We start from the raw sequence: 17,500 nt of genomic DNA on the forward strand, positions 1-17,500 counted from the left end.
TTGTCAGACGAGCGCCACTCCCTCAGACATTTAAAATCCATGAGCCCAAATGTCTGAGGGAGTATCTATACAAATATGATGTTACAGAGTCTTAGCTTTGTACGACAGCTAAGTCTCTCTCTCGGTTCAAAATGTTGAGATCCAGCAACAAGCAAGAGCAAGATAGCCAGCAACAAATTAAACTGCAGACCAGCTTAATGCGGGTACTGGTCTTCCGCTTTATGGTTTTTTAAATCAGAGATTTGCTTCTCCTAGAAAGGTTGCCTTCACCATGGCTTACGGGAGCCCTCTCTACCCCAATACACATATACACACACACAAATATACATGGTGCTAGTTGGCCATTGACCCAGAAAAAGAGTTCATTCGCCCTTTGGAAGGTCTTGTTTTTAATCCTTCAGGGAGACTAGCCGCTCTCCTCACCAAACAAGTCTGGTGGGGGAACCAGTTTAGTCGCCGGTGACCCAACCATGAGGCAGGTAGTACTGGGTTACATGGTACCAGTAGCATATGACATGACCTGACATACATACATACATACATGATGATTGCTACATCTTTCCAGATGATCGTCGTCACATTGAGTTCTTCCAATCTTGTCGTACATGCCATCTCAGATGACTCTGTTCTCCCGCCGCAGATTTGCACATCTTGAAACAGATGTGACATACAAATTGAGCAATTCCATCGAGTTGACTTCTTCTGGAGGTTGAAGAGTATTCCTATGAACAATCACATGTCTTCTCAAACCAGCAGTAGACTTGCAAATTTTGCTACATGTTAAACAGATCGTTTGGTTCGGACTAATTGGTGCAAAGTTGACCTGATCAGGAGTTTTGTGCGACTTGAGATGGTTGACATAACCAGCTGTTGACAAAAACATTCGTTCACAAGTGTGGCATTTCCAGCTCTGTATATATATATATATATATATATATATATATATATATATATATATATATTAAATAATCAGAGGTTATTGTTTTCCAGAGGTTAAGTAAACAATAAAGTTTAACGAGATTAATACAAGAGTGCTCAATACCAGAGTAGAGCAGAGTATACTTTTTATTTGTTTTTACATAAGCAGCAATGTTTCTACACAGTCATGACCATGTTTCGGTCAGTTACCAGTGACTAGAGCCCTCTTCAAGCGATACATCTTATAGGAAGCAAAGTTTGTAATGAAAATACAAAGAATTCCTCATTACAGGAAGTTAATATCAGGAGGTTCCGTCAAATGTTGTGAAAAATAAGATTTCGTTGTATGTAAATAAGACCCAATAAGGTTGCGGATTAGAGATAGAAATGAATATAGTCCATCACTTCTGACTGACCGACAATATGTATTCAGGCAATGCTGTTGGACAGCAGATATTCTAACTGTAATCTCTAAACGTATATACCGTTTACTGGACAAAGCAGGAGAGGGTAGAGCAGCAGCCCTCGATATATCTAAGGCTTTTGACAGGGTTTAGCATGATGGTCTTCTAAGGAAAATCAGATTATACGGCATCACTGGAAGAATACATAACATAATTAAATCCTTCTTAAGTAAGAGAAAAATCCAGGTTGCCCTCGACGGTCGTACATCTAAACAATATGATATAAATGCGGGAGTACCTCAGGGGTCTATCCTTGGACCTTTAGTATTCCTGATATTCATAAATGACCTCCCTGATAAAATTGTTTCTGAGATCGGTATATTTGCCGATGACACCACTATCTATAACAGATATGAGGGGAAAACAAATGAACACATATCTAAAGAAATGGCAGAAACACTAGAGGATGACCTCCAATCTGTAGTAAAATGGGGACATAAATGGATGGTCACATTCAATGCTGCCAAGACTAAACTTGTTTCCTTCAATAATTACAAGAAACCTTCTCTACCATAAAAAAAAAGTCATTTTAATAATATATTACACTTTTGCCCTTGGCAATGCCAGATAGCCTTGCTACTAACACATATAACGGGTCACAGGAGGTCTAGTAAAAAATACGAATAACTTACCTTGCTGTGTTGGATAACAAATAATCATATCCGATCTGGACGGTGCACACGCCAAAGAGGAAGATCTGGTCAAAGTATTAGGTCCATCAATTTCATCGATTGGAGGAGTCAAGTCTCCCATTGTAGAAGTTGTTGTTCGATTATCAACACGATCTGGAAATAAATGAAAAAGTTTAAAATAAAAACTTTAAAATATTTCATTCATTAACCGCCACACTTGTTGTCACTTTATCAACTTCACGTAAAAAAAGCATTAATTTAAAAATAATAAACATTTCGGTTATGACCTTGTTATATCCGTCCCATCCATAGCCTTAAACCCCTGGAGAGGCATAGGCCACCCCCAACTTTTGTAGCGAGGAGTTCTTTTTTCGGGGTGAAAAGGTACATACAGCGCATAGCCTTCCCAAATGGTCACCCATCTGGTACTGGCCAGGCTCAACTTTGCTTAATTTTGGCATGACTGGTTAGAGGTCCTAAATAATTCGCAATTGCATTTTTCAGTCACCCACACTGAGAATTGAACCTTCAATCTTCAAGAGAATATCACTTTTACAATTTTATAAGTACTCGTGGCGCAGGAGTACTTGGAAAAATCAATTGTTATGTATGTGCTTCCTTCAGTCTTGACAGACTATGGATACCCACTGTAACGGGGCCCGCACATGAAATTTTTGTGGCAAGAGTTGCGCAATCTCCAACCACACGTCCCCTGAGTCGACATTGATAAATACCAGTGGAAAGTGGAGGTTCAGGATGACTGGAACAATGCCGAGATAAGCGGAGAGCACATACAGCGCCTAGCCTTCTCAAATGGTCACCCATCTGATAATGGCCAGGCTCAACGTTGCTTAACTTCGGTGATCTGACGAGAACTGGTTTGTCAACGTGATTGTGCCGTACACCTTGTTATAAACATGAAACAAAATCTTTCTCTTTTAATCATTATGTGGGGGTGGGGGGTGGGGGTCGGCAGCAGGTGGCGGCTTTGCCTTGGCGTAAAATATGCTTAAATATGATATTTTTATTTGTCCAGATTTCGTATATTATTATTTTTATAGAATCGTGATTTCAAAAGTAAAAAAAAAAAATAATTGGGTGCCATCAGCTAGATTCGAAACCGAAATCAAAATTGTAGCATTCAAAGCTGATGACGTTACCACTGTACCAACGTAACACGCATATGAACTGATTAAAAATAAACTAAGATGAATGTACAAAATGCGTCACTATTTTTCAATTTTGACCTATTTTTTGACCCCTTAAAAACTATTTTAATCGACTAAAGACCCATAAAAGAACGGCCCATAAAAAATTCAATCATTTGAGGGTCCCTAGCACAGCTCTGCAACTTTTAGTTTCGGAGGAGATAGAGTTTGAAAATATGGAAACAGACAGACAGACATATAGCGTTTTATATATTAGATTAGCAGGACATCTGTGCCAGCGTTTCTTGACAGAAAAAAATTGCATAAACCCAGAACAGGTTCAGTAAAAGAACCCTACCCCCCCCCTCAAAACGAATTAAACTATGATTATCTAAAGTATCATCGTATGGGAGTCACGGAAAATAATCACTGTTGATAAATTGCTAAAGATCTTTTCAAGACAGACATATATTATCTATTAAAAACTCTCCAAAAAGGAAAGTGAAATAAACAATTAAAATTGATGAAAAATGACGCATGCCATCATTAATGTCAAAACTGTCATTTGGAAACCGAAAAGTAATTTAAATAAACAAAATATTTTTATAACCAGTTGTGTGTTATTAATTGTCGTTTAATTCTGTTACCAGTTTTGATTTCAATCTCACCAAATTCAACTCAAAGAATGGACCACACAAATGCTGTATGAATAATAAACCAACAAGTAATGTTGGATTGCAATAATCTCAAACCAGGTGATTTTATTTTGCTTTTATTTTTATTTCACACTATAACTGTGTCTCCATTTTTTTCTCACAAGGTTAGTCAAATGCAGTTTTGTGGTTGGTTGGTTGTTTTATGGCATATCAACCCTTTTCAGGTTATTCAATGCCGAATCCAAAGATTTTGAAGAAAATCTTTTTAATAGAATATATTTGTTTTCAAGTTGGTTTCTATAGTTGGGACCCTAACAGGTACTACCACTCCGGGTCAGAGTGGACCCGGGAGCTATGGCAATTAAAGGGTGGCTCCACACTCCCCAAAGCCCACGAGCTGGGGCTTCACCACTAGATATATATCCAGGACCGTATTTTTGTGGATCATTGTTTTATATAAAAATAGTTGCTAAGTGGTCAAAAAAAAAAAAAAAAAATTAAATAAATAAAATGTGAAAAAAATAAATAAATAAAAATAAAATTTGAAAAAAATAAATAAATAAAAAATAAAATTTGAAAAAAAAAAAAAAAATTGAAAAATGGAAGTTGGCAGCCATGTCCACTTAAAAAATACATTAAAGATTTGGTTTTGATTTTAGCTGACAGCACCCAAGTCATTTTTTTTTCTACTTTTTTCATTTCTGAAATCACTACTATATATATATATATATATATATATATATATATATATATATATATATATATATATATCGAGAAATGACAATAATAAACTGAAAAAAAAAAAAAAAAATCTGGTCACACAGAGAAAAAAAACTTCCATTGCAAAAAAAAAAAAAAAGAAAAAAAAAAGAATAAAAAAAGAGAAATTGGGCCAACCAACAGCGTGCCAAGTATTTTCTGGATGAATTCACCCAGGATGTAATAGATAAAGGCTCCAGAGACTGGCTAAAAAGAGGATCGTTCCACTATGATCAGAAGAGGATTATAATGGCTGCCCAAGATCAAGGCTTGATGACCAAAGCTTTTAAGAAGATGAGTAATCTCAGCAATGACAGTAAATGCAGGTTCTGCCACATAGAAGCAAAAAGTGTGAGCTACCTGACATTCAGCTGTAAGGAACATTGTATTCTTGAATTGTAGCCAAGGAAGTATTGGACCATATAGAGTGGCGCTTGCAGATACTTGACCCACTGAATTATAAGGATTGGCAAGTGAGCTCGCAAAATGTTAAAAAACATTTGATCTCTGAAAAAGTTACGCTAAATAAAGAGAGAGAGGGGAAGAGAGAAGCCTTTGCCCTAAGTACTGCTACCGTACCCCCTCTAACGTAAATACTTCTGACAAACCCGCCAAGCAGCAAAATCCCACCCCATTCAATGTAAAGGTCCACAGATGATGAAAAGATTTCTACTCTTTTAGCTTCTTAACTGTTTATCCTTGGAATTCACTCCCTGTTCCCTAACTGTACTTGCATGCAGAAATTTAAATGTAATGTGAACAGCCTTCTTGCTGCCCAACTCCCCACTTATGCTGCTCCTCTTATAAATCTGTCCTATAATCATTGCAGTCCTTTAATACCAAGGTGCCTTGTTTGGAGTTAACAAAAAAAAAAGTTCCTGTTGACCATTATCGAATCACAACAATTTAATTATGGAATGGTGGAATGGCTTACCTCCTCGACAGGCTTGAATGATAAAAATTTTGGGTTTGTTATGCAGGTTCGGACAATTGACCTCATCAAAATAGGCAAAGAGTTTATCTAAAGCAACTCGTTCTCCGTCTGATCCAAATATGTGGCCGTCGTCACCATGGCTTAAAAGACAGACCACAGTGGCATCCGCGGTTTCGTGCGCGTCCATTTGTGAAAATTCAAAAACTTTATGACTTATATTCTGAAAAAAAAAAAAAAAAAAAGTCATAAAAAATTTCCTGATGCAACTATTTCATCCATTAAAGTTTCATTTTCATGTCTATATATAAAGCGCAATTGTCTGTCCGTTTCATTTTACAGAGTTTGTACAGATATTTTCAAAGACTTTTCAAAATTTTTCAATGTCTTCTACTTACTGAATTCAAGTTTTCAAAACAAAAATTGATATATAAACAATAATAAACCAAAAATCTAAAACCATGGTACTTATAGAGTTTAATTACTTTGATATGAACTTATATTCTGGGTTTCTGGGCAGATATGCGAAAGAATCAGGAGCCGCTTAGCCAATCAATTAGCAGACGAGAAAACAATTCAATGAATTTTTTGCCTAAGTTCACAAGCAATTAACAAAATGAATCGCATTGAAAAACTCCAATTTGAGGAATCTGCTATCCATCTTGCCCAAGAGAAGAAGCTGTTGGCACAATGAAGATATGCTGGGCATGTGAGCATCTTCATCATCTAAAAAAATGAGGAAAAGCTATGCCAGGAGATGCCATAATCCACAACACAGGATGCCAACTGCATTGTGGGAGAGGAAGTTTTTCTCTCAGTCCCATCTTTCAATTGCACAAATTCTAAAATTCATATATCTATGGGTGCACGAGATGGCGACATTTAAAAACATTAGCAATGAGTGTGTCATCAAGTCGGAACATACAATGTTTAACTGGAAAAACTTTTGCAGAGATGTATGTTCTGAGTAGTTTCGGCAGAACCCTCGATAGATTGGAGGCCCAGGACATATAGTTGAGGTTGATGAATCCCTCTACAACAAAAGGAAATATAATGTTGCGAGCGCCTTCCATCCACACCAGCTTTTCGGTGGATATGACCCCGCAGAGAAGGAAGGTGTTCTAGTTACCGTACCAAACAGGAATGCCGAAACCCTCTTTCCACTAATTAAAAAAAACATTTTACCCAAGACAACAGCCAACCCAATTGCTAGAGGGCATACAGCAAAGTTGGAGGAGTTAAACACGTGTCGACGAACCATGTCGAGAGAATGTGGAAGGAACCAAAGGAACAAAATCAAGTGTGGAACTGATAGGCACTAATTAGAAAGCACCTACTTGACAGAGTTCATGTGGAGACAGAAATTCCAAGAAGATCTCTTCGTCTCCATAGGAAGCTGAATATTACCCTCAGCTTTGTTCCACTTGATGTTATCGTTTGATCTTAAAGCAAAAGAAAATTTGCCAACCACCCTGTCTTCTACATTAAAAAAAATAAACTAAAAAAATAAAAATATGGTCACCAAAAATTTATTGAATCTAAAAAAAAAAAAAAAAAAAACTCCCCTAAAAAAAGAGGAAGTGAAAAAAAAATAAACTAAAAAATAAAAATAAAATATGGTCACCAAAAATTTATTGAATCTAACCCCCCCCCCAAAAAAAAAACTCCCCTAAAAAAAAAAAAAGGGAAGTGAAAAAAAAATAAACTAAAAAATAAAAATATGGTCACCAAAAATTTATTGAATCTAAAAAAAAAAAAAAAAAAAAAAAAACTCCCCTCACAAAAAGAGGAAGTGTAAAAAAAAAAAACAAATTAAAAAAAAAAAAAAAAAAACGACTCATTACTGTTTGTTTTCATTCAATGTAACAACAAAAAAAAAAAAAAAAAGAAAAAAAAAAAAGAAAAAAAAAAAGAAAGAAATCTTTTTCTTTGATTATCAGCAGAATTCCGGATCTTTCGATCATCTGGAAAGTTCAGATTTATCGCGATAACAAAACCACAAAATTACCAAAATCATTTTCATTTATCGCTTTATTTTATGAAGCAGTTGTAAAGATCACATTTATTTATATAAACACTAGCCTGGGTACCCAGTGTTTGGAGGTGTGTGTGTAGGAAAAAAAAGTCGTGATAGGCAGGAAGGCTTGAATCCGATGCCTTGAGGCGAATAGCCTGATAACTTACTGCAACGCTACGAGGGCAGCAGAATTGAGAATGGTTGAAATTAAACGATTAAAAAGTTCAGTGACAAGTGTGTAAATTTAATGAGGTCAAACAGCATGCCATAGGGGAATGAAATCCCGCACTTAACTGTGGCTGCAAGCCAGTTTCTGCATATTCATTTGTTTTCCCAAGATGTTAGGGAAAACCAGGTCCCCATAAAAAGGGGAGTGTCCAAATGAATAGCAACTGTCTGATATGGTGGGTTTTACCCGCATTGATCAAAGCTCATTGCGTTCTGGACGTCCCTGTGCCAGGAACCTTCATTTGCTATGGATTCAGTTTTGCTTATATACAGAAAAGCCAAACAAACACGCAGAGAGTAAAAAATAGCGCGAAAATAGCGTGTAAAAATCGCTCAAATAAAAAATAGATGTGACCTCTTTTCGTAAATTGGAGATATTATAATCTAGGTAGTATATAAAAAATTGTAAGAATTAGTGCCCCCCCCTCCCCGGAATAAACCTTTGCTGGCCATACAAAAAAAGCACGCAAACACACTTTCGTTTTTATGTAATAGAAGGTAAAACGGGTGCGCGCGGTTTTTGTATGTCCAATATTTTGAATGTCCGATTTGCGATTATTATAATATGCCCGATTTGCGATTATTATAATATGCCCGATTTGCGATTATTATAATATGCCCGATTTGCGATTATTATAATATGCCCGATTTGCGATTATTATAATATGTCCGATTTGCGATTATTATAATATGTCCGATTTGCGATTATTATAATATGTCCGATTTGCGATTATTATAATATGTCCGATTTGCGATTATTATAATATGTCCGATTTGCGATAATTATAATATGTCCGATTTGCGATAATTATAATATGTCCGATTTGCGATTATTATATGTCCGATTTGCGAACGGACATCGTCTTGACATTTATTTTGATCGACATTAAAAAAATTTGTCGTTTCACGCGTTTGTTTCTCTTTTTCGTATAAACAGAGCAAAACTAATCGAAGCGAACACATTCGCCGGCCTTCTCGGCTGGGACATCCAGAAAGGCAATTATTTGATCAATGTGGGGGGGAACCCTTCATATCAGACAATTGCTATTCATTTGGACACTGCAAGACCTCCCCTTTTTGTGGGGAGCTGGTTTCCCCCAAGATTGTGAGGAAACACGTACATCGATAAATGTGAACGTTTTTCACTTCCTCTCGCGACGTAGGGTAGCAGTAAGATGTCAGCTTTTCTTTCACGCCTTCGCATCGCGGGTTCGAGCCTGCCTGCCTACTACCACTTTTTTTTTTTTTTTTTTTTTTTTTTTTTTTTTTTTTTTGCGCTCCAAACACCCGGACAACACTGGACACCCTAACTAGTTTTCCATATTTTTCAAAGAAAATTGACTTTTGTGCGAAACCTGTTTATTTTGGTCAAAGTTCTCAGAAATCAAGGAACTCCTTCCCTAACCCCTTCCCTAACCCCTTCCTGGGGGCTAACACTTAATCTCTACATGAAATCCATAGAAATTCAGATATTCCATTAAAGTTCTCTTTTACCAGTCAAACACTCAGTAAAGAAGTTGAAAACAATTTAACATTTTATAGTACATCATTCTTGTCGTCTCTTGGTTTTACTGGATTCTGAGAAAAGAATTCATCTAGTCTGGTGGAGTAACAGTACTTGGTGAAGGTGTACGATTCCTCGTAAAAGCCAGTGAGGATATCTAGTTTGGGCAGTGAATACCATGTGATTTTTAACATTTAGTCAAGGTCTACTTCTAGGGAAAAATATCCTCATACCAGGTTGTAGTGATAATCCCTGGGAGACCTTGGACACTAGAGGATAGGGTCTAATAGACATTCAAGTTCTCTCTTTTTTTTTTTTCATTTTTCTTAAACTTTTTCTTCTAGGGGATGGGACATCCAACCAGATGTCTGACATTTACCCCTATTTTAGTGAGTCCAACCAAGAGATCTTTTCAGGATTCTAGCCGTCCCTTTCAGTGCAATCGTTTGTATTTCACTTGCACTTGGTTCACCGGGTATGCTTGCTATGTACTTTTTAAAGTTCTTTTTCATAAGCCCAGTTACTCCTATGATGACTGGTATAATTGAAACATCTTTTAATTTCCAATTTCGTTTCATATCATACATAAGTCCTTGATACTTTGTTATCTTTTCCCTCTCAACTCTGTTAAGCCCTGTATCATTGGGTACACTGACCTCTATTACGGTCGCTTTTTTGTTTGCTCTGTCCCAAATCACTATATCTGGTTTAACAGCTGTGTTTTCAAGATATGTAGCAGTAGGGATTATGTAGTCATAGTGAATAGTGTAGTTGTCATTCCCAACTGTTCGTTCGGGTATATGTTCCCAGGAGTTTATACTACACTGAATGTTGAGTTTCTTACATATCTTCCAGTGAAGGTATTTGCAAACTCTGTTATGGCGATCTGTATAATAACCGTCTCCAAGTGTGTACGTGTGTTTGTATATCTTCCAGGGTTTGGCTCAGCAGGTGTTCAGGACTGTAGAAGGTTCATAGAAGTGACCGTCCGGCACGTGCTGCTCATGTCTGCGTCATTTGAGCCAGAGATGTATTAAGTAATGGCAATACTCGAGAACAAGTTTGCTGCCATCATATCTAACTAAACATAAAAAACTGCAAAACAAAGATCCACAAAGTTTGTTCTTTGAGTATTATTATGCACTAATTTGGAAATTCTTCAAAGAATCTATAAAATTGAGGAGTGTTAGGGTTGGGGACGAACATGCTGGATGGAGGAGAAAGAGTTTGTTTATGTGGGAAGTTGTGGAAAGTCACCAGTTATCAAGACCTGTAGGCCACTCTAGGATAAGACTTAAGTGTTGGTGAAACAAGATGATCAGTTTTGATAGAACTCGGATAGAGCTTAATTATTTAAGAGGACGGCTCAATGGAAATGTACTCACATTAAATTTGAAGACATGTCATAGTCAGCTGGGAAGCAGACACATGGTATTGCGTTCCACACACAGACAGTTCTGGAAAAGAAACTCTGCTCATGGTATTTTTGTTTAATTTTAGACACCGATAAGCTGCGAGGGAAGTTGTTGGCGGTTGCTGTAGCTAGGAAAGTATTTGGTGTGAATGTTTTATAGATAAGGACCATAGATTGGAGCTCAGCCAAGCACCTACCATAAAAGTAATGATAGATCAGACACGTCTCTTCTGAGATATATTTATATTTTTTCTCCTGGGCAACACCAGGTAACCCTGCTAGTGTACACACACACACACACACACATATATATATATAAAGGGCAGTTGTCTGTGTATGTATGTAAGTTCAGCTAAAAGTAAAAAAACACAAAATAAATACCCACAAAATCGAAGCAGCTGACAATGGTATCTTTTGTTTATGTGTTTTTATGGTGAGTTTTGTTTATATTAATTTGCTAAGTGAAAGTACAGAGTTAAAAAGCTTTTCTCCCTCATCTCCATGTTAAGAATGGCTTTCTAAATAATAACACCATTATTTAAGCACAAGAACTATTGTTTCATTGACATAATCATACAATGCAAGTTTTTAATTAAAATTATATTTTTCCTTAAATCTTAACTACTTTAAGCATTTTAAACATTGGCCAGCCTTTATGGGGAAAAAAAAAAAAAAAAAAAAAAAAATACAGTTTTCTTTCAGGACCTTTAAAATTGGTCAGCATTTTTGTGAAAAATAAAATAGAACATGAAACTTTTGTTCGGCACCTTCCGACGGAATATCCTGATAATAATGTGGTGCGGATTTTGTATAACTACCGAAAACAAAACAACGTGGCACGGAAAACACTCATCTAGCTGGAAACACGATCAATAATTTCCCACACTCTTTATCTGTGCCTAAACCTAATCATAGATTCCATGAACAAAGTTTCTTTCTTAGAACTGCACACTTGTGGAACTCTCTTCCTTTTACCTACTTTCCAACTGATTATAATATGGTTGTCTTCAAGTCCAATGTAAACAAGTTCTTGATGAGCCGTTCCCCTTAAGTAATCCAATTTACCAAATTTCCACTAACAATTACTACGACATTGACCCATTGACCACTGTATGCTTATTAACCCTTATCCTTGAGTAGCCTCCGGGCCTTGATAAGTGGTGGCTCCTTTGTAAAAAGATCTTGCAAAGCGAATTAAATGCTGCCTATATGTCAGGCCCGGTACTTATTGAGTGATGTGTTCGAAATTCTCATTAATGTGCAGAATTTCTCATTAATGTGCAGAATTTTTATTTTTTCTTGAGGCAAATGTTTTTAACGATTAAAGCAAATATATATTCTTTACATGAATATATAAATATAGACAAAGATATATAATAATTAATAAACAGAAAGAAAAATTCTATCTTTTCACTACCAACGCTCAAATCCTCACTTGGCTCCAATAGTTCAAAACAGACTTTGTAATCTAGTGGTGGATGCCGTTTTCTCTTCCCTGCAACCTTTTTCTCACAGAATAGATGTTGCAAGCCTGTCTCTGCATTATCGTTGCAAGTGCTCGTCTGAGCTCCACTCTATGGTCCCCTCTTCCTTTTGCCTGCTTTTTAGCCGACTATAATATGGTTATCTTCAAGTCCAATGCAAACAAGTTCTTGATGAGCCATTCCCCTTAAGTAATCCAATTTACTATGCCTCCCCACGGGACAGAGTTAGACACCAGGGTCGTTTTTTAACGTGGAGAAAAGGTACAAAAATAAAAATTGTCTCAGTCGTGAAGGATTTCTCCTCTACCGAAAGAGAACAAGAAAATGAAGTGCAGCATCTGAAGAACAGATACTACACTTTGGATATTTATTTGCTTCCCCACTGAGCAAATTAGGCAGGAGGCCGTTTTTTAATGTGGAGATAGGGGGAGGGGGGAGGGAAAGGGGGATCCAGCTCCCGAGAGGAGGGAAGTGGGAGCTGGATTAGAAACTGTTGGTGTGAAGGGTTGCCCCTTCAGTGACCAAGGTCAGATATGTGGGGTTACCCCCACATATGGTCTTTGCTAGTCATAGCTTGCAGTATCTGTCGGAACAGATACTACACTTTGAGGTATTTATTTGCTCCCCCACTGAGCAAATTAGGCACAAGGCCGATTTTTAAAGTGAGGAGTGAAGGGGAAATGGGGACCAACTCCCTGGGGAGTAGGGGAGCTGGATAGTGACAATTGGTATGAAGGGTTGCCCCTTCATTGACCAAGGTCTTATATGTGGGATTGCTCCCACATCTGGTCTTTGCTTGCAGTATCTGCCGGAACAGATGGTATTTATTTGCTCCCCCACCGAGCAAATTAGGCACAAGGCCGATTTTTAATGTGAGGAGTGAAGGGAGGGGGAAGGGAAAAAGGGGACCAGCTCCCGAGAGGTGGGAAATGGGAGCTGATTAATGGTCAGGCATGTGGGGTTACCCCCACATCTGGTCTTTGCTAGTCATAGCTAGTCATAGCTTGCAGTATCTGCCGGAACAGATGGTATTTATTTGCTCCCCCACCAAGCAAATTAGGCACAAGGACAATTTTTAATGTGAGGAGTGAAGGGAGGGGGAAGGGAAAAAGGGGACCAGCTCCCGAGAGGTGGGAAATGGGAGCTGGTTAAAGGTCAGGCATGTGGGGTTGCCCCCACATGTGGTCTTTGCTAGTCATAGCTAGTCATAGCTTGCAGTATCTGCCGGAACAGATGGTATTTATTTGCTCCCCCACCGAGCAAATTAGGCACAAGGCCAATTTTTAATGTGAGGAGTGAAGGGAGGGGGAAGGGAAAAGGGGACCAGCTCCCGAGAGGTGGGAAATGGGAGCTGGTTAAAGGTCAGACATGTGGGGTTGCCCCCACATCTGGTCCTTGCTAGTCATAGCTAGTCATAGCTTGCAGTATCTGCCGGAACAGATGGTATTTATTTGCTCCCCCACCGAGCAAATTAGGCACAAGGCCGATTTTTAATGTGAGGAGTGAAGGGAGGGGGAAGGGAAAAAGGGGACCAGCTCCCGAGAGGTGGGAAATGGGAGCTGGTTAATGGTCAGGCATGTGGGGTTGCCCCCACATCTGGTCTTTGCTAGTCATAGCTTGCAGCATCTGCCGGGACAGATACTACACTTTGATCTTGTCCCGAAGGCCGTTCGCTTTAAGTAATCCAACTTACCAAATTCCCACTACTAACAATTATTACAACATTGTCCCATTGACCACTGTACGCTTATTAACCTGTATTCTCGAGTGGCCTCCAGGACTTGATAAGTGGTGACCTTATGTAAAAAAATGTGGACACAAACCTTTGCCGTCAGGTTTTCACCCTCGTAAATAGTGACTATAAAATGCAGCTGCTGCAGCAAAGTGCAAAGATTAGATGCATCGATATCGCTACCCTTTCGAGATTTCATTCCATCAATTTTATTTATGTTGATTATTACTGCCTGTCCTCGAGGTATATGGTTCATTTCGTAGGCCTGGAAAAAATTTAAAAAAAATATATATATAAGATAAGAGGTTGATGTAGCTTGATTGAAGCATTGTTTGTTATATAGCTTCTATAATAAAAAATGCAAAATATGTGTGTGTGTGTCTTAGAAAAACAAAGTGAACAAAATAAAAGGTCGATATCGTTTGTGTGAAGCATTGATTGCAATATGTTCACATGACGCCATTTTTGGCATAATGGAAACATATTCTAAGGTATTTACAGCTTCTCTTCCAATTTGCGGATTTTAAATCATGTTTAAACGCATTTTGTTTCCTTTTGATGCATTGATTGTTGCTATTTCTTCTGATGAGTTAAGGGCATAATAGATTCACTGATTGATATAATAATTAAATGATTGATTTTGCGCTACAAAACAGATACTGTCAAGAATTGTAAATGTCAACTGAATTAAAGGAATAAATTATAAGATGGTCAACATCATGAACTTTGGAATATAGACTTTTGTCATTCATTCATTATGTGCTCTGTAATTACATCGAGCTTCTTAAATAAGGATCTGTATATATTATAAGGAAATATATTTCCACAGAAATATATATATATATATATAAATATATATATAAGAACAAAGAATTAATAAAACGTTTAAAAAAAACACTTTAACAAGAGTTAAAGACATATTTAATTTTCAAAAATTAGACACAAATTAAGAGGATTGTCCTTAACCGGGAGTTTATTATATACTAGCGAGGGGTACCCGGGTGTTGGGGGGGGGAAAAAAAAAAAAAAAAAAAAAAAAAAGTAAGTATGAGGATCGAACCCGAACCGTTGAGGCAAAGTTGTAAATTAAAGTGTGAAAAAAAAAACAAAAAACAAAAACGTGCAATGTTAACCATTGCCCCACCGCGAGATGCTAACGGAAACACGTTTGAATTTATTTAATTACTTGGATTTAGCAGGTGCCCGTTTTAATGAGTTTGACTGCGGGATAGTATTCATTTACTGCTGAACGCTTTTTTTCCCATCCCCAAGATGTTATAGGAAAAAGACTAACCCACATGCGGCGAGCGGCAAATATTGAATATTGATCTTCCCGAAATCGAGCAAATTAAATAGATAGGCGAGCTTCGTTGTTAACTGTGAGATATTACGATTTCTATGTGATATAAAAAGTTTTAAAAAGTTGTGAACCGGCCGACCGCTTCTCTGAAAGAAGCCTTTTGTAGACACACAGAAAACGCGAACACACATACATACATTTTCGCTTTTATATTTGTAGATAACTATATATACATATATATATATATTAAATTTAACCTGGAGTTTATTATATATATATGGAAACATATCTTATTTCCTTATAATATATACCAATACTTATTTAAGAAGCTCAATGTAATTACAGAGCAATATGGTGAATGTATGACAAAAGTCTATATTCCAAAGTTCATGATGTTGACCATCTTATAATTTATTCCTTTAATTCAGTTGACATTTAAATTCACTAGTTGATAATTATTTTATCAAACGACCGCCCAAATGACAGTCAAGGCTTCTCCCCATTACACTACACACACACATTTCCCCACATATCTTTATATATTATAATTCTCTTAATCTGTCTGTTTGTCCATTCTATTTTTTCTCAGAAACTATTGGGCCAATCTGGTTGAAATTTTGTATGAACCTTTGCTGTGATATAAGATACAGCGTACCAAGAATTATGGTATCCATTCAATTCACTGTTATGGATTAATAGAGAGGAGTAATTAATGCAAATGTTGAACACAAATTTAAGCATATTCAGCCATAAATTTGGCAGAAAGCATTCATTCTAAGTCAACAGACTATAACTTTTGCCTGTTTTTAATGAGAAAGATGTCTAGCATATATAATGCTCCTCATCTTGAGTTGAGCATATTGAGAAGTGATACACGAATTACCATTAGCGTATTAAGCGACGCTCTTTGTGTAAACAAATCGAGCTTAGGTATTTCGGACGATGTCAAAACATCGTTAAATTCACTACTCGTTCAGCAGCCGCCAATAGGGTAATGGTTAGGAGCCTTGACTGCCGTACAAACGGTTGGGTTTCAATCCTGGCTCGAGGTAGTTGCCTGTCTAGCCGCACTGATGAGCTGCAAAACAGCGAAACAGTACTGAATGTGGATGACTATATATATATATATATATATATATATATATATATATATATATATATATATATACACACACACACACACAAACACATATTTATATAAGAGAAAGGAAATTAAAACTAAGTTGAACTTTACAATCAAAATTTATTGTTCGACTGAATACTTTCTTTCTCTATTGCATATTGAGCTTTTTTAATTTTCTATATATAAATACTGTTATTTATATTAGTCTGAAGTTTACCATTGTGTATATCAGGTAAACACTACATCCCTTTGATTTCAGACACACATACATATATAAACACACACACACACACACACACATATATATATATATATATAAATATAAACGTATATTTAGGCAGCATATTCTCATTAAGACAAGTTTTATTAAAAAGAATATGTGCATATTTGTGTGTGTGTGTGTGTGTATATATATATATATATATATATATATATAGAGAGAGAGAGAGAGAGAGAGAGAGAGAGAGACAAGTGTTATTAAAGAATTCTCCTGTTTCTTTTTTTACTTTCTCCAATCTCCGAATAATTTTTTTGCGTTTTTCTCAAAATTGTTTAGGTTTATGGATCTAACCTAAACAATTTTGAGAAAAACGCCAAAAAATTGGAGAAAGTAAAAAAGAAAAAAGTGAAGCAGAATAATTCCATGCTTTTTAATAACACTTGTCTCAATATATATATACATATATATATATATATATATATATATATATATATATATATATATATATATAGTTCATTTACTCACATAAATTGGCATTAAATAACCTGAAAAGGGTTCATATGCCGTAAAACAAAAACAACCAACTACTCACATAAAATTAATATACGAAAGTATAAATTTATGCGTAAACTTTAAGTATTTATTTCAAAAGTGCTCTATACGTAGGTAGAGCTAGTTAGTAAGTTATAAATATATATGGCGTTTAAGCTACACTGAATATTCCGCATTTCATCTACTCTACGCATAAGCCTGAAGAATCCTAGAGTGGATGAAATGCAGAATATTCACTGTAGCTTAAATGCCATATATATATTTATAACTTTATATATATATATATATATATATATATACACACACAAACACGCACGTATGTAAAAGACACAAGTATATCTCTGAGATACGCATATCGAGCTAAATAAAGAAACCAAATGTGGCGGCCAGTTGTTAGTCTCGGCCAAAAGGAGTGTGA

At 36.5% G+C, this 17,500-nt stretch overlaps 1 protein-coding gene across 1 annotated transcript in view; it reads right to left on the bottom strand.

Annotated features, from left to right (window-relative positions):
- Positions 1 to 17,500, bottom strand: part of LOC145297815 (caspase-2-like) — a 90,448-nt gene that overhangs the window by 26,064 nt on the left and 46,884 nt on the right. The window contains exons 6-8 of the mRNA XM_080144128.1: positions 13,979 to 14,152; positions 5,512 to 5,731; positions 2,015 to 2,167 (exon numbers count right to left, since the gene is read on the bottom strand). Coding sequence (XP_080000254.1) covers positions 2,015 to 2,167; positions 5,512 to 5,731; positions 13,979 to 14,152 — 547 coding nt within the window. The remainder of the gene's footprint in view (positions 1 to 2,014; positions 2,168 to 5,511; positions 5,732 to 13,978; positions 14,153 to 17,500) is intronic.

Source organism: Euprymna scolopes, chromosome 18 (genome assembly GCF_053919585.1).
Source record: "Euprymna scolopes isolate OS-2025 chromosome 18, ASM5391958v1, whole genome shotgun sequence".
Lineage (NCBI taxonomy): Eukaryota > Metazoa > Mollusca > Cephalopoda > Sepiida > Sepiolidae > Euprymna > Euprymna scolopes.